This window comes from Alternaria infectoria (genome assembly GCF_024043175.1).
Source record: "Alternaria infectoria strain BMP 0036 chromosome Unknown scaffold_2, whole genome shotgun sequence".
In the NCBI taxonomy this organism is placed as follows: domain Eukaryota; kingdom Fungi; phylum Ascomycota; class Dothideomycetes; order Pleosporales; family Pleosporaceae; genus Alternaria; species Alternaria infectoria.
This window is the reverse complement of record NW_026250691.1, coordinates 2,371,681-2,391,299: the sequence shown is the minus strand read 5'-3', so window position 1 is coordinate 2,391,299 and position 19,619 is coordinate 2,371,681. Positions and strand designations below refer to the sequence as shown.

The window sequence follows — 19,619 nt, the reverse complement described above, 5'->3', positions numbered from 1 at the left end:
GTCAGCCTGGAATACTTTAGCCGCTATCTACATCAATCGGGTAGGCGCTAGAGAAGTTAGAGAAGGAACAGATGTCCGATAATAGAAAGAACCCGATGGCAGCTAATTACGCCGCAAAGATGTTGGGTAGCATTGGCGAGATAGAGGGCCAGCAGCGGCGACGGCGCGGACGTTGGGTGATCTCGCAATCATATCTTGTAAACGGAGGATGAGGACCCGATAGAGGGAAGTAGACTGAGCCAGACGTCTGTCAGTGGTCGTGATGTAGGCGCTGGAAGTAGGCAAGATGTAACAACCTTGGGCTTCCACACACCCTCTATTTGCAAGCATTTTCAACATAATGTTGCTCACTGGCCCGAAATGCGAGCTTGTCGAGAAGGATGGAAACGATGACATGGCAATGTGAGCGGCATGCATGCGGCGGGTGTCAATGGCTGATGACAGATCTGCGGCACGATGCACAGTACATCATCAACCATGCTGTCGCACCCAGAGCCTCAACAGCCGCGTCAAAGCATGGTCGGACAAAAGAATGAAATCTTCTCATGTGCACATACGAGATGAGATGTAAGAGGTTAGTTTGCCCATGCACCCTCGGATTTCTGTCGTTATCGATATCGTCATTAGTGTACCCGAAAGGGGCATGGATCAAGCGCGTCACTGCCATCGCCGCGGCTTTAACAGCAACAGCTCCGCAATCATCAGCTTCCGGGACCTCCCCACGTCCGCCCAATGTCAGCCAATCCAGGTGCACTGAAACGGAAGCACTCGGGCAAGACGATCAAAGAGCTCTTTACCACACAATCCAAGCCAAAGCTCGCCTCCGCAGCGCCGCTATCACCCACTAGCAAGCGCACACGACGAGACAGCTCTCCGATCCCCACCACCGAGATCGCCACACCCCCAGCGCCGATTACCAAGATGAGCACAGCCGAGATGTATCACTTCCCCAGCAAGAAGGCGGGACTATCGAGCAATGCCGATGTGGTAGACATTACATCCAGCCCCGACAACAGCCCTGCCAAAGCCAACGGGCAACGGAATGGTATGCGCAAAGCAGCGCCCAACATGCACGCCAACAATGGTCCCAAGCGATTGGTGGTCAAGAACTTCAAGCCCACGAGGAAGGTGGACCCCAGGGTCTTCCTGGACCAAACATGGGCGAAGATCGAGAAGGCTCTGGACACCATCTTTCGGCAGGGTGATGTGGACTTTAGTCTGGAAGAACTATACAGAGGTGTAGAGAATGTATGTCGCCAAAATATGGCGAAGGACATCAAGGAACGTTTGATTGCGAAATGCAAGGACTACGTTGGTGGAAGTCTGAAGGCGAAGGTCAAAGAGAGTCTGGGAAGGCCAAACATTGACGTACTGCGGGCAACTTTGCAGGCGTGGGTAGTGTGGAACAGCCAAATGGTCAGTAATACCCATTTACGTGCGCACGCTGTCATACTGACAAACTGAAGAAATACCTTGACTGGATCTTTTGCTATCTCGACCGCGCCTATCTACTCCCACGACACGAGTCCCTCCGCGAAATCTCGATCAGCCTCTTCCGCTCCCTCATCTTCGAACACTCCAAATTGAACCCGCGCATTGTCGACGGTGCCTGCGATCTTGTCGCTAATGACCGGACGGGCGGTGACCTGGACAGCGAGATGTTCTCCAAGACGGTCAACATGTTCCACGACATGCAGGTCTACACACGCTCCTTTGAGCCGCGCTTGATGGAGATCAGTCAGGAATACGTTGCAAAGTGGGCAAACACAGAGAGTTCAGAAAAGTCACTACCCGAATACGTCCGCAGTTCGAAAGCACTCATGGATCGCGAGATGAAGAGGGTCGACATGTTCAGCCTCCCAAACACCACCAAACGAGAGCTCCTCACATTATTCGAGGACCACTTGATATCGAAGAAGGAGGAGAGACTGACCAATCAAGACGAGCTTGCGGATCTCCTCGAAACCAACGCCATTGAAGATCTTGAGCTACTGTACACATTACTCGAACGGAGGAAACTTGGCTCAAAGCTACGGCCAGGGTTTACAAAGTGGATCGAGGACGAAGGCACAGCTATTGTTTTTAACGATAAGGAGCAGGATAACATGGTGATACAACTGCTCACATTGAAGCGCCAGTTAGACACATTGTGGAAAGCGTCTTTCCACCGAGATGAGGAGTTAGGTCATGGTTTGCGTGAATCTTTTGACAAGTTCATGAACAAGACAAAGAAGACGAGTGCAAGCTGGGGCACGGACAACTCAAAGACTGGCGAGATGATCGCCAAATACGTGGACATGCTGCTGAGGGGAGGCGCAAAAGCGATACCAGCACAGCTCAGCCGCAAATCAGACAAGCCTGCTGCTGTAGAAGTTGAAGAAGATAACGAAGAAGGTGTTTTCGATGAAGATACAGAAGTCAATAATCAGCTCGATCAGGTTCTCGACTTGTTCCGCTTCTTGCACGGCAAGGCTGTGTTTGAAGCGTTCTACAAGAAAGATCTGGCCAGACGATTGTTGATGGGCCGAAGTGCGAGTGCAGACGCTGAGAGGAGCATGCTGTCGAGGCTGAAGATTGGTAAGTGTGTACCTATTTGCGACTTGATGAGATACTAACGTACTGCAGAATGTGGTGCCGGCTTCACCGCCAATCTCGAGCAGATGTTCCGCGACATCGAACTTTCACGAGAAGAGATGAGTTCGTACAAGAATATTAGTGAGGAACGCAACGAAAAGCTCAGCCTGGACCTCAACGTCAACGTCCTTTCTGCGTCAGCTTGGCCTACATATCCCACTGTTCCTGTCATTCTACCTCCGCAGATCCAGTCTGCGATCAACAAATTTGAAGCACACTATAAGGTCAAGCATTCTGGTCGCAAGCTGGAGTTCAAGCACGCGCTCGCCCATTGCCAGATCAAAGCCAGGTTTCCTAAGGGACTCAAGGAGTTGGTGGTGTCGTCCTTCCAGGCTATCGTTCTTTTGCTCTTCAACGGCCGAGCGGATGATGAGCACATTGACTACGAGTACCTCAAGCAAGCCACTGGACTACGTAAGTTGCGTGCTAGATCTACTATATCCGCATCACTGACATCTGATAGCGCCGGCTGAGCTTAATCGCACTTTACAGTCCCTAGCCTGCGCAAAAGTCAGGCCATTGACGAAGCACCCCAAGGGCCGAGAGATCAACGAAACCGACACCTTCACACTCAACGCGTCATTCACAGACCCCAAGTACCGTATCAAGGTCAACACCGTCCAGCTCAAGGAAACAGCAGCCGAGAACAAGGAGACCCACGAGCGTGTTGCTGCTGACCGCAACTACGAGACGCAAGCTGCCATTGTCAGGATTCTCAAGGCGAGGAAGAGAATCAGCCACGCGGAATTGGTCAGCGAGACTATCTCGGCAACGAGGAACAGAGGAACATTGGAGGTCAGCGGTATCAAGAGAAACATTGATCGCTTGATCGAGAAGGAATTCCTAGAAAGAGAAGATGACGGACTGTATGCTTATATTGCTTAGGCTATGCACATTGCCAGCTTGTTTGGATCTCAGCACATACTTTACATAGCCGCAGAAGGCAGGCTTACAGTGTACAACAATGATATTGTTATCGTGTTCTCTCTATTGCGAAGATTGTATTATGTTCTACCCATCTTCGCGCTCGGTCAGTGAGTGCATGTTGGGCGAGCTGCTTATCATTAGTACCGAACAACGGTCAAGACCGCATCCGGCACTTTTCGCTCAGTAATCGACACCTCTCCCTAGCCGCCGGCATCGCTGCGTTCGCTTCTACTACCATCCGCACTTACCGTCGTGGAGGTCGATCTCCTAGTCTACATGCCTCCTACACCCAATGCCCAGGCCCACCTTCCAAATCCAGCGCTAGTTGCCGCGTTTCCCTGTCGATCCCTAACCGCACTCAGCCTATCGAACACGCACATGTGCACCACCGCCAGATCTCCGGCGATAAGCAGCTTGAAACACATCATCTTAGTTCCGGGAGATAACCGGCGAATCGTTGTCCGTACCTTCCTGATCGGCGGAAGTCGCATGTCCTGGGTGCATGGGATGGTGCTGGGGATGTTGATGCTCCGGTTGTCTTGGTAGCGGGAATCCATGCGTGATGTTGTTGTCGAGCGAATGGGAGGGGGTAACGTGAGAGGGTGGTGGATGTATGAAAGGACCGAGGGTCTGCGCTTAGTATGGTGTTGTAGGTGCCACGCTTGGAGGAGTAGTCTGTGATAGGTTCCTCTACCCCAGCTTGAGAGAGCCTCCGTTGCATGGCCTCGCGGAGCAATTGTTCCTTCCGGAAAGGTGCTAAGGTCCTCTGCGTCCGGGTTTAACTGCTTTCGAGTATGATCTTCCACTTTAGGGTTGAGATGGTTCGGAGGCGACCGCTGGACTACCATTAGACTACACTGGGGTGGCAGGTAGTAAGACTGTATAAAGCTACTATGTAGCACCCTTTGTTTGGAAGACAGGTCTACCAGCCCCGCCGATCCTTCGTTACACAACTCCCGACTTGACACTCGCTCGTCGTCTCATTCTCTCCCAGCCGCCAACATGAAGTTCCTCACCAACATCCTCCTCTTCATCGCGCCCATTGCCCTCGCTCTCCCCACTTCGGTCTCCGAAGAGGCACCCGTTGAGATTGCTGCTGTCGAGTCCAGACAATCTTGCTACGTTAAGTGCGGCTCAACATGCTATACTTCATCCCAAGTCTCTGCTGCACGCAGCGCGGGTTACAAGCTCTACCAGGCCGGAGATGAAGCTGGTAGCTCGACCTACCCGCATCGGTATAACAACTACGAGGGCTTTGACTTCTTGGTTTCGGGCCCGTATGAGGAGTTCCCACTGAGGACTTCGGGTGCTTACACTGGTGGTAAGTCAAATACGTGTTGATGATCAACGAGGTCGACTAGAGTATGCTTGCTGACTGAGGTGTTTAGGCTCTCCAGGTGCTGATCGTGTCATCTTCAACACTGCTGGACAGCGTGCGGGAGAAATTACACACACTGGTGCCAGTGGCAACGCGTTTGTTGCTTGCTCCGGATGGTAAACTTGTTGTAAGGGATTGATCGTGAAGATCATCAGAGGGTCGTTGGCGGCATCTGAGGGTGAACGGTTTGCACGGTCCCAGAATGCAGTGCATCGGCGAGTTGTAACGAGGGATCGATGTTGCGTCCCGAAGAACTTTTCACCCGCATACCAGTGTCGGACATGGTGGAGGCTTTCGTTCATGTATATACCTTTTTTGAAACGATTGAATGCATCTTCAGGCTTCTTCTCAGATCGTGATCAGTGCAACTTCAACTTCAGATCGAAATGTGGCGTGCTTTCACGTGGTAGCGCGTCCGGAAGGCACGCTATCTCGTGTTTGTACTAGTGAGCCGCTCAATCCGCAATCTTCCTATCGCGAACCTTCTGCCAGAACGCGTAGCAATTTACTGGGCCATCTCATCTCGTCCATCATCGCCTTCGTTAAACGTCATGTCACGCGTCACCGGTGCAGAAGATCCTGCGCGACAAGAGTTAGAAGAAGTCGTCAAGACGTCGACTCACAAGCGCTTGCAAACTGTCCTGCTCGAAATATGCAACGAGTCGCCAGAAGCTTTCAAGCTAGCACACGATAAGCTTTTTGTGAAGGAAGAAGAAGCAGAGCGGTCAGCCGTGTCACTTCTTGATGGACCGCTCGCAGAGAATTCCGCTTTCAAGCTGCCAAGGGCTCAGAAGCGCGGTCGACGCTACGATGTTTGCGAGCAGTGTGCAAAAGAGTTTGATATACTGAAGAAAGAAAAATGTGTATGGCATCCAGGTAAGAAGTCTCCGAGCTTTACGATGTATAACCTCTTGCTCATGTCTTTACAAGGAGAGTTGGAAAGTTACAACGATGAGGACTTTTGGACCGATCATGATGAAGACTGCCACGGAGAGATCGATACCGAAGAAATGCGTGAGGAGTATCCTGAAGGTTTCGTCTGGAGTTGTTGCAAGGGGTATGGTGATGCTAAGGGCTGTAGAACAGATTCTCACGAACCACGCTCTGCGAAGAGAAGCAGGACTGAGAGTCCCAGTGGCGAGTCGTCATCGGAACACGATTCTGAATCAGAGTAGAGAGAAGCTTGTGTGTCTATTTCAGTAATGTCGTTAGTAATAACGGTGTTCATCTTCGATGCCTTCACCGACAACAGTTCCAAGCTGTCCGAAAGCAGCATTCGTCCACTGCGCACGTCCAGAGGAGGGAAGGCTATGCGAAGCGCATGATCATATCGAGCTATATCACTCCGTATTAAACCTTGCTCAAATCAAGCTATTGGATACGCGCGCTTACTGCGTCAAGGGTCGCGAGGCCATGACTGTGTAACCGCCCAGCCAACAACATAATATCAGCTTGACGTGCACCATGACACCTCATCGCCAACATCATGAGGTCTATAGTTCCCTCTTAAGTCCCACTTGATACCATGTCGTCGCAACAGCAGCTAGCAAGATGATCACCCACATCTGACGAAGTGACCGTAGCAGGCAAAAGGGCATGAAACCAACAACATCTTACGTCCGATCAGTGAAGGCAACATCATATCTGAAGATGAATACTATAGAAGCGCGATGAGGTATAAAGTCTATGAAGGAACAGAGTCAAACTATCACAACGCATCTTCTCACACTTCCATCTTCACTACATCAAAACTCTTTCAATCCATCAAGACCTTTCAGTCTCAAACCTCAAGATGCATTTCTCCACCGCCCTTACCACCTTGTCCGCTTTCGCTCTTATGAGTACCGCCATGGCTGTCGAACGATCAGCTAGCTTCACCACCTGGGGCAACAACAGAATGTGCCAGGGCGAAGAACAATATACCCGCCGATATGAAGGAAAAGACGACACCCAACCATGCATGGACCTGCCTTTCGCGCTCGCGGGTAGCATCATCGTTGATTACACGCGCCTTCCCAGCTGCCGTGGTAAGTCTGCGATTCTCAGCCATCTGAGACTTGCGAATTTGACGCTAACGACGGTTGTCTAGTGAACACCTTTTCTGGACCCGGTTGCACTGGTGACGTTACTTCGTACGAGAAATTGAACGGCGGCAATCCATGCAGGCCTCTTACTGGCAAAGTGAGTTACAACATCACTTGCTAGACCATGGCATTTGTCCGACAGGGAGAGTGAGCGATGAATGAGGCGTAGACGGAGCTGGCAACGGCGTGGAAACTTGGACAGTCATTACCATTCCTTCTTCTTTTCAGATGTATCTCACCCGCTCTTTGTAGATTCGTTTTTGTACGTCTGACTGTCTGTTCAACACGAGACAGAAGCGTAGCTAGAACAATCGAAACTTTTAACCCAACTGCGCTTGAAGTGAATTGACTGCCCAGAACTACGCTCGCTGCCATTGTCAGAACAACGATTCATGATAGGAAGATGTGTGAGTTTGAGGAATACGCTGCGGTGCTATCCCACTTGATGGAGCCTACCATGTTCTCACGCAGTCTTCCTCCACGCGTCAGCCAACAGTGCCCCACCAGCAACCATACCACAAGCACCAACACCCCAATCACTCAACAAGCCCTGCTCTAACGACCAGTGAACAGTCATGGGCGCATATGCCAGATTAGACGCCAGATCCTTCCACCACAGCCAGTTTTCCAATTTCCTAGCCTTGATCCGCTCTTCCCTCTGGATCTTATCCTCCTTCTCCCCATCACCCGAGCTCACCGCTATCGTATCAGAGGGCGAAGCGTAATACTGCTGAACCCCCAAACGCACAAGCTCAACACCCACATACGCAGCCCAAAACCTTGAACTCCACAACCACCACGCATTCTCCCGTGCTTTACCCACATCGCCTGTCCAACTCGCCGTCGTCAACGCACCTTTTGAGCTCAGATACGCGCCGTTCTCCAAGACCTGGAAACCGACACAGGACATGATGGCCGTCCACGTCAATCCCCTCAGTATCTTCTCTTTCCTACTCGCATCTTCGGGTAACCGGTCTTGATATGTATCCCGCGCCCACGTATACAATCCCAACACACCCCATAATCGTACGAAGATACGGAAATCAGATATGACAGCTGCAATCGCTTTTGAACTCCCGACTACTTGTGCGATGACTTTTGTGCTCGTGGGCGCAGGGAGGGAGGCTATGAGGGTTTCGCCGGGGAGTAGGACACCCTCTGCTTTCTCGGCTATTTCTGTGGCGATTGATGCGAGCCGGCGTTCGAGAACGCGGGAGAGGACGGCGTGGATGAGGGTTAGGGTGTACGAGGTTGTGCAGAGGAGGACGTCGGTGCCGCTGGGTGTGGAGAGGAGTTTGGAGAGGCGGACGAGCGTGCGGTCTGCGGTGCCAGCGGTTCCGGCGAGGTATCTCAGGAGGAGGAAGCGCAATTTTTGTATCGTCGTAAATCGTGCCGGTGGTGTGGGTGTAGGTTTCGCATCGGGTTGTGGAGTGGGCTGGTTTGCGCTGGTGGAGGAAGGGATGGTAGTGGAGTCCGGATGCGAGTCCTCCATGTTGAGAAAGTGAGTATTAGGGTAGACGCTCAGGGGAGTCTTGGAGGCGAGCAGAAAGGAGTGTCGGTGCTATCGAGCCTGCATGGTGTTGGTGATTCCGCGCGTAGAGAAAACATGACACCACCCGCGTGTTGACCGAGGTTTGCTCGGGAAGTTGCTTATCGCGTCATCGGCCCGCACGTGGAGCCCACGTTTGGCGACGACCCGTCCATCTTCATTCACATGTGATGAGAGATGGACCCTGAGAAGCTCAACCACTGCCTTCGCATCACCGATCGCGTGAGGTCTCGTGAGCCATGGTCGCAAAATCCCATGGCGAGGGCTAGTCGTCATGGACTTCGTTCTATGCCATTTGGGTTTCGTATAGAAAGCTTCGACTCGGCCCACGGCGCGGATCCCTGCCACCTCGTCGTCTTCCCCATACCGTCCCCACTCATACCGCCTCATCTATCGCGGGGAGAAGATACGAGAGCGGGCACTCTCCAGCTTCTTATACACCGCCTGGTCGCGTTGAACACCATCGCTTTCGCTCTCACCTCCCACCTCCGCAATCATGTCAACCCCAGAGATCCCCACGCGCCGGCCAACCTACCCTCTCGCTCACGCTTTCCGCCGTAAACCCCGTCGTCTCCCTCTCGTCCTCCGCTTCTCAAAGGGCGCCGTACACGACATCATCCTCATACCCGTGCTCCTTCACTCGCTCTTCACCGTCCTGATCGTATACATCGATACCCGCTATGTGGACAGCATATCCATTCCCGCGACCATCATACCTTCGCTCTCCATAGTAGTCGGTCTGATGCTAGTCTTCCGCAATAGCACCGGCTACGACCGTTTCTGGACCGGCCGCAACTGCCTCACCACAATCGGAACCTGCGTCCGCAACCTCGCCCGGATCTGTCTGGTAAACTCCCGCGACAAAGATGGCCATGCTACGGAAGAAGAACGAAGAGATACAGAGAACATAGTCCGAGTCCTAGTAGCCGTCTTGTACTCGATCAAACACAACCTCCGCGCGGAGTTCAACATCCCACCTGCGAGTCTGGCTACCTTGCCTCCTCAACCAAGCGTCTACCCAAACCGCTCCCGCCCTGTCTCCAGACGCCCCAGCTACATCGACCGCACTGGTAGTTTCGGCCCGTTCTATCCGCCCATTCTTGCAAACGATAGCACGAGCACAACCCCACTTCTCGGCGGATCGGCTGCCACTCTCGAAAATGGCGATGGCACAACGCCTATGAAGAAGGACGAATACGTGTCGCTCCTTCCGGAAGGCTTGATGGGCTACGAGGATCAAGGTCTCGGTCTGCCCTTACAACTCACGATCCTACTGGAAGGCTACATTCGCCGCGGCCATGACAGAGGCTGGTTCCATGCGCCTCTTTCCTCGCAGATGACTGTTCAGCTAAATACTCTCGTTTCTGCTTACGGCACAATGGAGACTATTCACAGCACGCCCATTCCTGTCGCGCACCTGATCCACCAGAAGCAGGTCCTAGCGTTGTATGCATGTGTGCTGCCATTTGCTATTGTCGATGATTACAGGTGGTGGAGTGTGCCCATTGTGGCCATCATTGCGTTTACGCTCTATGGCATTGAGGGTATCGGCGTGCAGTTGGAGGATCCGTTTGGATATGATAAGAACGATATCAAGATGGACGGGATCATTGAGGACACGAGGCAGGAGGTTATGGTGTTGTTGGAGGAGTGGAGGGCGAGTCACGAGGGGAGGGCTATGGGAGGCATGTTTGAGTGTGAGTCGTTTTGCGAGTGAAAATCCAGCGACTCGATCTGAATGAAGAGATGGAGTACGACGAGATGACGAGAGGGTCAGCCACGAACTAATGTTTGTTTTGGTCTTTACGAGTTTCCATAGCGTAGATACCCCAGAAGCACAATGGCCAAACGAATGTGTCCGTCACGGAAAGAAAGCTGCAAGCGCGAAGATGTGGTTGACTTTGTTACAATACATTAGCTACCGTTCTTCCGCCCTCCTGTATGTCTTGCTTACTCTTGAACTATAACACATTGCAACATGATCCCCCCCACCCAGACCTACATGGAGATCATAACAATCGCTTTGTACACGCCATAACGCCCGGAAATATGCAACTGAGCCCGAAAGGAGAGGATTCCACGAGAAAGAAGTTGAAAGATGCAACACGCTCAATTTGCGGATCGGCTAGTCAAATCGCACCGGAGGTAGAGTCGGTGCTCCGCTGTTACTTCGCGCTCCACTGCTGTCGGAGTCAGACGGCGGAGAAGTCTCGCGCATGCGGCTGCCGGCTGTTCTTCCCGCACTGCCATCCAGCACGAAGGGGCCAGCGTCGTTCCTGGGGGTCATGGGACCATCCTGTACGCGATCAGGGCTTAGGCCATTGCTGCCGGCAGGATACAGAGGCGATAGTCCCACGTACTCATTCGCACCGTTGACGTTGATGGACACTGGCTGTGTGACTGACGATGTTGGTGGCGTGAGGCGGCGATCGGGCGTTTCTAGTACAGTCTGGTTCTCGATGTTTGTGATCTGATGGTGTAGATCCGTCAGATCAACACCACCGTCTGAATCTGTGCCATTGATCTGGGCGACAGAGGCACGGGGAGTGACGTGACGGTCGCTTTGCTCCGCGCTGGCATGAGGAGCCGTGGCTCCGTTGACCACCTCCTCGTCACCCTCCCAATCCTCGAACTCGCCCAAATCTTCTACATCCTCTTCGAGATCTGCGACCGCCCTGCAGTTTGGGCAGAGGAAGTTGGGCCATGTAGGTCCATTGAGAATAGGACGGATACACTTGTAGTGCCAGACGTGGGAGCAGGGTGCTACAAACAGGGACTGACATGGCTGTGCACTGATTAGTACGGTTAGGTCTCGATACTATGGGAGTACGTACGGCTATGGACATCAAACAAATCGCACATTCAGACGTGTGTGTGGAAGCATTATCTCCCGTGACCTCCTTCTTGTTCTTGGCAAGTGCGCGTAGTCGTTGATGGGTTTGTTTGCTGTGCGGGTTAGTGGTCGGCTTCCAGCGCAGACAACTCAACTTACTTGAAGGTGTTTAGTCCCTGCTGCCAGCCGCGGTTGCACTCGACGCGAATCTTGACACATCTGAAGATCATCTCCTCGCCGCCACGGAAATCGATGCCCAACTGGATGATGTCGCCATCCTTTATGCGGAAGGGCTTTGACTCGACGTTCGGCTGACTTAGACGGATGTGGTTCAGGAAGGTGCCTGAGGAGCTCTTTACGTCTTTGATATACCAGCTGCCGTCCTTGCACCACAGCTCGCAGTGCTTCCTACTGACCACCTTGGACTTGAAGCCGATGGCAGCAGCCGACGGGGCATTGGTCTGGACCTCAGGGAGGTTGTCGCGCTCCGAGTATCTTCCTACGCGCAGAATCGCGCTCTCGTCGGGCAGGGTGCGATTGATGGTGGGGAATATGAGCGAAGGTCTGCCGGCTCGGGGGTCCTGATGCGGGATGAAACGAATCGAGGGGAGGTGCTTGACGGCGCCCGCGCTCTCGGTGGCGCCTTCCATCGGTTGGGCGGTGGCGGGCCCTGGTGTTGAGGTGGGCGTGGGTCCGGTGTTGTTGCGCACTTGCAGTTGGGGCTGAGCCGTCTCGGAACGGGTTCTCGTCATGGTGGGTTTGGGGGTAGTGGGCGGGGAGTCGGTGGAGGGAGGCTGGGGGTGGGTATCGGCCGTGTGGCTCCTCGACAGTGACTCTGGACGGGCGGCCGTGTGTTGGTGGGACGACGAGGCAAAGGCGGGCGAGGCAGGTGGAGTGTGTGTTGAGGCGCGTGGCCGTGTCCCGGTTCGGGAGTCCTCACGTGAAGCGTCGGCTTGGCTGCCGGAGTGCAGGTGCAGGTTTCGGAGGAAGCTGATGCCTCTGTGGACGCCCGTGGGTCGCTGCGAGGGCGAATTGGGGACGGCAGTCGCAACTGTAGGGAGGGCTGGGGTTGTTGTTGTGGTGAACATCACCCCCGTCAGCGGCGCAGAGCGAGGATTAAGGCCTGAAGCTGGCGTGGGCGGGAATGTGAATGCGCGAGTTTCGACAGCGTTTGACAGACGACGCAGTTTGCCCGTTTACAAGAGCACGCATGGGTGGGAGAGTCCGAGACACTGCGGCACTGGGGCAAATGATGAATGCAAATGCACACTGGCAATGGTGCGCGAACAAGGCCAGGGCGGCCTGGACGGGCCAAGCAAACCAGAAGAGGAGCAGGCCGCCTCTAGACTGGCGATGCGGGACTACCAAGAAGACGGACCTCTAGCAAGTACTGGTAACAGGGTTCCAGAGTCGACATGATGAAGTCAGCTCTTGTCGGCCGTCGCTACCAGACGCACTGCTGAACGTCACGCGGGACGGTAACAGCTGCCAGGCCCATGCCCATGTCCAGGTCCATGACAAGATGGCAGATGGCAGATGGTGTCTGAAACCCCTCCGCCCTCGTGCTCCATGTGTCTGCATCACGGCGGCGCTTGTCCGACTAAATATAGTTCCCCGCGGATATATCAGCGCATCCAAACCGACATGGCCATGTTAGATAGAGTTCATGCGCTGATCGCAGCGTTGCGGTGTGGGGCCGCCTTCATGGTGTAAGGGATCCGCTGCACTGGGTCTCCGCGCACGTGACATCATGTCATCCGAAGATGGGGAATTTTTCGGAACGCGCGACGGGTGCTGCCCTCACCCACGCCAGAAATGTTAAGACCGCACACGTACCGACCGCTATCCCGGGGACTGTCCAAGACTTCGGCGTCGCTCACACGGTCAGCACCATGCGCAGGCAGACGGAGCCTGGCCACGGCCGTCGCTGAAGAGAGGGTTAGCACTGAGTTCGCGTAGCAAGCCGAAGCCATTCTAAACTGCTGTCCAGGACCCCGCCGAACTCGACCAGATCACCACTCTCCCCAATGGCATCCGCGTCGCCACCGAAGCCCTGCCGGGCCACTTCTCGGGTATCGGAGTCTACGTCGACGCCGGCTCGCGGTACGAGAACGATGCACTGCGCGGAGTCAGCCATATCATCGACCGCCTGGCCTTCAAGTCCACACGCTCCACCTCGGGCGACCAGATGATGGAGAAGGTAGAGACACTGGGCGGCAACATCCAATGCGCGTCTAGCCGAGAGTCGGTCATGTACCAGTCCGCCACGTTCAACTCCGCCGTTCCCTCCACCGTCGGTGTCCTTGCCGAGACGATCCGGGATCCAATGGTGACGGAAGACGAGGTACAGCAACAGCTCGAGACGGCCGATTACGAGATTGGAGAGATCTGGAGCAAGCCAGAGCTGATCTTGCCGGAGCTGGTACACATGGCAGCCTTCAAAGACAACACTCTGGGCAACCCTCTGTTGTGTCCCAAGGAGCGCCTGCCCTTCATCAACCGCGCCGTTGTCGAGGCATACCGAAAAGAGTTCTTTAAGCCCGACCGGATAGTCGTTGCCTTTGCCGGTGTCAACCACAACGAAGCTGTCCGCCTGACAGAAGAGTACTTTGGCGACATGGAGAAGGGCACCGGCCCATCGCTCATCGGTCTCGAGTCTAACAGTTCGGCTTCTAACAGCGCACCGCAACAGCAGATGTTCACAGCCGATCACCCAACACCCACCGGGGCACCACCGCAGACCTCGAAACTCCTCTCAAAGATACCTTTCTTCAAGAACCTCTCCACATCGGCTACGTCCAATGCCTCCGTAAACACATCACTCGACCTCAACTTCCCGCCGATAGATACATCGCTACCCTCACAGTACACTGGCGGCTTCCTCACACTACCGCCGATCCCACCACCAGCAAACCCCATGCTCCCCCGCCTATCGCACATCCACCTTGCCTTCGAAGCGCTCCCCATCTCCTCGCCCGACATCTACGCCCTCGCGACCCTACAAACACTGCTCGGAGGTGGTGGCTCTTTTAGTGCAGGTGGCCCTGGAAAGGGAATGTACTCGCGTCTCTACACCAACGTACTGAACCAGCACGGATGGGTAGAATCCTGCGTGGCCTTCAACCACAGCTACACTGATAGCGGCCTCTTCGGCATCGCATCCTCATGCGCCCCCTCGCACGTTACCCAAATGCTCGAAGTCATGTGCCGCGAACTCAAATCGATCGGCGACGAAACCGGCTATGCCGCCCTCAACGACGTCGAAGTCCAACGCGCAAAGAACCAACTCCGATCCTCGCTCCTCATGAACCTCGAAAGCAGAATGGTGGAGCTAGAAGACCTGGGCAGGCAAGTCCAAGTCCACGGCCGCAAAGTCGGCGTCAAGGAGATGTGCAAGAAGATTGAGGATGTTACTGTGAAAGACCTGAGGAGAGTGGCCCGCCATGTTTTCGGTGGCCAGGTCAAGAACATTGGAGGCGGATCTGGAGCGCCGACTGTTGTCCTGCAAGAGGGTGAGCAGGAGGGGCTCAAGAGGAAAGAGTTCACCTGGGATGACATTCAGACGAGGATCGCTAGGTGGAAGCTTGGCCGTAAATAGAGAACTATGAGAATGATGAGGCTTGGCTGGGGATGGCATTGTAAACGATGTACTTGTATGATAGGAGTGGGACGAAAAGATGAATATCATGATTACCCTGTGGACCTCATAGATGAAGATAACTATTGATAGCATGAGAAATGTGGGACTTATTTCGCTTTCAGCTTGCACTGTACTGACTGCAATCTCAACTAAATGTGTCTAGCCACCTCGTACGAGGAAAACGCTGAACACGTCTGAAGACTACAGTGGGACAAAACAAGCACATCAGTAAAATCCAGCGCTGATATAGGCTCTAGGGTGTTCATCCTTTCAATTGATTAAAGTGAAGCAAAGCTTTAAATTACGGATAATAATACTACTCTAGTCATCATCCGAGCAAGAAGAGGAGGTGATCAAAGGAGACGTGTGAGCAAATGTCCTCCTCCGTTCGCCTCCCTCCCTTATTAAGAGCCGTAATCTCATTTGAACCATGATCTTTCTCCGTTGTCATGAAATCATCAAACCGTATCTCCTGATCCGCTTTTCTACTGGACGCCCGTATGTCATCCCCAAGAATTCAGACCACAGTCCCCTTCACACCTGTGTCATGATGCTTTGTAATCCAATATCCGTGTCCTCTTCGATCTCGGTAGTCGCGACCTCTGCGGTCTTGATCACCGCTTCCAGCTTATGAATAGCAGGGACGTTAAGAGCGACAAGATCGGGTGTGTGTGTCTCGGCTGCTTCCTCCGTGATGGCAACTCCTTCCACTGCGACTTCCTCTTCTCCCTCAGTTGTGAACGAGTATACTGAGAACTCAGAGTCGGTACTACTGTTGTTTCCCGATGCTACGTCACTAGGCGCCGTGGCATGTGCGGTCACATTTTCGAAGCCACCCGTATACGTTCCGTTCTTGATCTCAATGCGCTCTTTCTGCTTCCGAACGCGACGTAAAGCTCCGAGATCGAACTCGCCTACAGGCGGAGAACCCGTGTTATCGCGAACTGTGCCAGTCCGTGGGAGTGGAAGAGTAATGTTAGAGCCTTCGGAGCTGGATTCTCGGTTTGGGCGGAAGATACCCTGGACGGCGGATTTGAGACCTTGAGGTGTGAGGAGACTGGATCCGCGAGAAAGGGACCGGGCAATGTCCACGGACGACCGACGACCCATCTTGTAGAACCGTCGGCGGGGGCGGCGCTGAGCTGAGATCTCGTCCACGTCAGTTTGCGTTGTCTTGAACGTCGCTTCGCTTGAATCGGTAGTGTTGGAAGAGGCGGTAAGTGGTGAGCCTGCAGATGTAGCGAAAGAATTTGAGTTGGGCAATGTCGATGGGGAGGTGCCTAGAGTCGTGGAGGACGGTAATGGCTGCGCTCGAGTGCCGATGGTACGCATGATGTGTGCTGATTTTATCGGGAGCTCCTCCATGTCTTCGCGTGTTATGGGCGGGAACTCTGCGTTCAGTACCGCTTGGAATGAAATGTACATTCGTTCTCGATAGTACGGGCGACAGGTATGGCAGGCTCTTACGTTGCATCCCATGGGCTTCTGTGGCTAGTTAGTGGTGTGTTTGCTGACTTTGGTACATCGAAAACTACTCACTGCGTTCATATCAGGCATACTGTTGAAGGCCCCATCGGTGCTATATGGCGCCTTGGCCATGGCAGCGGTGAGCCTAGAGACGACATCGCTGGCTTGAGCGGCTTGTTGCGTGTCCAAAATGACCTGCTGGAGCTCAAGCTTCAGGCCCTTGAGCTTGTTCAGTTGCTTGTCGGTGTAATGTCCGCTCTCCGCTGTGATAATAATACTCTCGCCCAACCCAATCTTTTCCAACTCCTGGCGTAACGGAGACTTCACTGGCTCAATGCTGTCCTGATCCCTAGCTAGTAGAGTGCGGAGAAGACGAGGTTCGCAGTCCTGTCTGCACTCGTACAGGAACCCGATGGATGGCGAGCGCCCGCAGACGCCGCAGTGCTGCTCCTGACCGAAAACGCGGTCCATGTCCAGATGGGTACAGTTGGGGACTCGCAGGCGTTTCCCCATTGTGAAGGTCCGGTCAAGGTGAATACTGTGAGACAGATACCGCGGGTTGGTAGGTTCGCAATCGCTGACGATCGGCTGTATGTAGACCTCAAGTCGCCAGGAGGGGACATACGCGACGATTGATCCACAGAAAGGAGGACCAAAGGTGGGCGGACGGAAGAGCGTGGCAGTTGAAGTTGCTGTTCCGAGACAATGACAGGGCAGGTGCACTCACGCTAGACTGCGAGGAGTGAGTGAAGGCGTGGACCCTAAGACAGCAGCGGCGTGGCAAGAGCGACCTCAAAAAGTCGTCTCCAATCAACTCGTAATTTTTTTGAGCAAGACTGAAGGAAGAGGGCAGTCGAAGCCAATTAAATCTTTTGGAAACGACCGTTCACACGAGCGGTCACCCGCTGGCCATGCTCCACTCGGCGGCTTTGCACGTTGCGGGTTTGGTCTGACCTCGTGAGTACCCGATTTTACCAATTTTGAAGCCCTCTGACGGTCTTTGCACGTGCCTTGACTGTTTGTTGTTGTTGTCTCGCAATGCAAAAGACGAAATGAAATGAACGAAAGCGCTTTGACGACGCTTTGGAGCAGGACAAAGAAAAGAAAGCCACGGTGAGCGAAGAAGGCCATGCGGGGCGAGATCAGGCCAGGTGGAATGCCAGGACGTGATGCCATGTGAGGGGTAGGAAATGAGAGGCGAGGGCGTTTACGAAGAAGTTTGGGGTCGTACAAACAATGTGTCTAATTCAACATTGTGGCACCTCGACGCATGTCATCTTAACGTGTAGATGATAACTCATGGCTACATGTAGATCATTGAGAGTCGGTTTGATGTTTTACCCCGGCGGTGCACCTTCCATACGAATATTACTCACGCGAGGAATGGTGATGATGTCGTCGGCTTTTGAAGGGACCAGGATCAGTCAGCGATAAGAGCTCAGGGAAATCACTTCACGATCGACAGCGACAGCGTAAGGGTCCCCTACCGCGATCAACCCTGCGCATGACTGTACTCGCCATCGCCCACGTAAATCACGATTGTCGCTGGGTGCAGAGCCTGTAATGAGCCGTGTGGGCAACTCTCGAGCTGGCTCGGTGCAAACAAGTGCTGGCGGCGGCTTCCGACGCGCTGCCATCCGCCAAAAGCATCAGGCGAACGCGCCCTCGGCATGCCGTGTAGCTCAGCTTCATCAGTGTTCGTGAAAAGAGCATGCAGATATCGCAGGCTGGAACTGAAGAAGCTGAATGAGCACTATCATCCTCAGCCATAGCCGAAACCGAGGTCGTGTTGTTGTGCCAGACCACGCGCTTCCGCATCTTGGGCTCGGCGCTAGCAGCACGGAGCACCCAAGTCGTCCGAGGTGTTTACACTTCATCCCCAGCCATCCCGACGCCTGGCCAGCTCGTCAACCCTCCCCCACAAAACACCTCGTCGACCGCAGCCCCATCTCCCACACGCGCCCATCCGCTGTCTGCTGCTGTCGCATCGCATTGAGGCGCCATGTCGGTCAAATTCGAGAAGGAGACGACGACCAAGGCGACGGCCGCCGTTGCCGACGCTGCGAGCAAAGTCAAGGATGGCGACCTCATGCACGAGCTCGGCCAGGCCCTCACCAAAGGCGGCGGTCCCAATGGATATCTCGCTGTGAGTCTTGTGCGACGAAACATGTGACGAGCCCTTCACTGACGGCACGCGCGCCAGGCCTACCTCAAGCAGCTGCAGAGCAACCCATTGCGCACCAAGATGCTGACATCGGGCACCCTCTCTGGTCTCCAAGAGTTCCTCGCATCGTGGATCGCCCACGACAGGAGCAAGTCGGGCCACTACTTCACCTCGCGTGTTCCCAAGATGGCCATTTACGGTGCCTTGATCAGCGCGCCCCTTGGACACGTCTTGATTAGCGCTCTCCAGAAGGTCTTCCAGGGGCGCAAGAGCCTGAAGGCCAAGGTCCTGCAGATTCTCTTCAGCAACTTGATCGTGAGTTCTGACCCGAACGGCCGTCAATCGTCAGCACGTCGCTAACAGTCGCAGATCTCACCCATCCAGAACAGCGTCTACCTCGTCTCCATGGCCCTCATCGCGGGCGCTCGCACCTTCCACCAAGTCAAGGCGACCGTCAGGGCCGGTTTCTGGCCTGTCATGAAGGTCAGCTGGATCGTCTCGCCCATCTCGCTGGCATTCGCCCAGCAGTTCCTGCCCGAGACCACCTGGGTGCCCTTCTTCAACATCGTCGGTTTCATCATCGGCACCTACATCAATGCGCACACCAAGAAGAAGAGGTTAGCCGCTCTCAGGCGAAAGCACTACGGCGACGGCAGCGGCAGGAGTGTGGGTCCTAGTTCGCGCCCTGGCTCGCGCCCTGGTTCGCGTCCTGGCTCCGTCAGCGGAAGGCCTGTCGACGAGTACGGTCGTCCCGACGACCGCCCACGTTACTAAATGTCAGGGCTGGTAATGACAGCGCGATAGTCCGGATTCCTGTTCGCTGTTATGTACCGATCAGCCGTGGCAACCCCAGCGGCTAAGAATGAGGCATCACCCGTCTTTGTTCATGTGTTACGACAAACTCGGGGAACGATATTCGGCTACCAGTCAGGCGCTTCACCAT

The 19,619-nt window shown here is 54.2% G+C and overlaps 8 protein-coding genes across 8 annotated transcripts; 5 read left to right on the top strand and 3 right to left on the bottom strand.

Annotated features, from left to right (window-relative positions):
• Nucleotides 1–732: 732 nt before the first annotated feature.
• Nucleotides 733–3,519, top strand: J4E92_002191 (uncharacterized protein; the record flags this gene model as incomplete). Its single annotated transcript, XM_051493596.1, has 4 exons — nt 733–1,416; nt 1,467–2,577; nt 2,626–3,048; nt 3,098–3,519. The coding sequence occupies 4 exons, from the start codon at nt 733–735 to the stop codon at nt 3,517–3,519; spliced, it is 2,640 nt and encodes an 879-aa protein (XP_051356827.1).
• A 1,044-nt stretch (nt 3,520–4,563) lies between these two features.
• On the top strand, nt 4,564–5,059 carry J4E92_002190 (uncharacterized protein; the record flags this gene model as incomplete). Its single annotated transcript, XM_051493595.1, has 2 exons — nt 4,564–4,882; nt 4,950–5,059. The coding sequence occupies 2 exons, from the start codon at nt 4,564–4,566 to the stop codon at nt 5,057–5,059; spliced, it is 429 nt and encodes a 142-aa protein (XP_051356826.1).
• A 2,427-nt stretch (nt 5,060–7,486) lies between these two features.
• J4E92_002189 (uncharacterized protein) lies at nt 7,487–8,515 on the bottom strand (the record flags this gene model as incomplete). The annotated part of the gene is made up of 1 exon (XM_051493594.1): nt 7,487–8,515. One exon carries the CDS (start codon nt 8,513–8,515, stop codon nt 7,487–7,489), a length of 1,029 nt encoding a protein of 342 aa, XP_051356825.1.
• A 553-nt stretch (nt 8,516–9,068) lies between these two features.
• J4E92_002188 (uncharacterized protein) lies at nt 9,069–10,289 on the top strand (the record flags this gene model as incomplete). The annotated part of the gene is made up of 1 exon (XM_051493593.1): nt 9,069–10,289. One exon carries the CDS (start codon nt 9,069–9,071, stop codon nt 10,287–10,289), a length of 1,221 nt encoding a protein of 406 aa, XP_051356824.1.
• A 408-nt stretch (nt 10,290–10,697) lies between these two features.
• On the bottom strand, nt 10,698–12,157 carry J4E92_002187 (uncharacterized protein; the record flags this gene model as incomplete). Its single annotated transcript, XM_051493592.1, has 3 exons — nt 10,698–11,357; nt 11,407–11,518; nt 11,565–12,157. The coding sequence occupies 3 exons, from the start codon at nt 12,155–12,157 to the stop codon at nt 10,698–10,700; spliced, it is 1,365 nt and encodes a 454-aa protein (XP_051356823.1).
• A 1,063-nt stretch (nt 12,158–13,220) lies between these two features.
• J4E92_002186 (uncharacterized protein) lies at nt 13,221–15,003 on the top strand (the record flags this gene model as incomplete). Its single annotated transcript, XM_051493591.1, has 2 exons — nt 13,221–13,343; nt 13,396–15,003. 2 exons carry the CDS (start codon nt 13,221–13,223, stop codon nt 15,001–15,003), a joined length of 1,731 nt encoding a protein of 576 aa, XP_051356822.1.
• A 576-nt stretch (nt 15,004–15,579) lies between these two features.
• J4E92_002185 (uncharacterized protein) lies at nt 15,580–17,025 on the bottom strand (the record flags this gene model as incomplete). Its single annotated transcript, XM_051493590.1, has 2 exons — nt 15,580–16,530; nt 16,585–17,025. 2 exons carry the CDS (start codon nt 17,023–17,025, stop codon nt 15,580–15,582), a joined length of 1,392 nt encoding a protein of 463 aa, XP_051356821.1.
• Nucleotides 17,026–18,514: 1,489 nt separating this feature from the next.
• On the top strand, nt 18,515–19,450 carry J4E92_002184 (uncharacterized protein; the record flags this gene model as incomplete). The annotated part of the gene is made up of 3 exons (XM_051493589.1): nt 18,515–18,658; nt 18,716–18,991; nt 19,046–19,450. 3 exons carry the CDS (start codon nt 18,515–18,517, stop codon nt 19,448–19,450), a joined length of 825 nt encoding a protein of 274 aa, XP_051356820.1.
• Between the last annotated feature and the right edge of the window lie 169 nt (nt 19,451–19,619).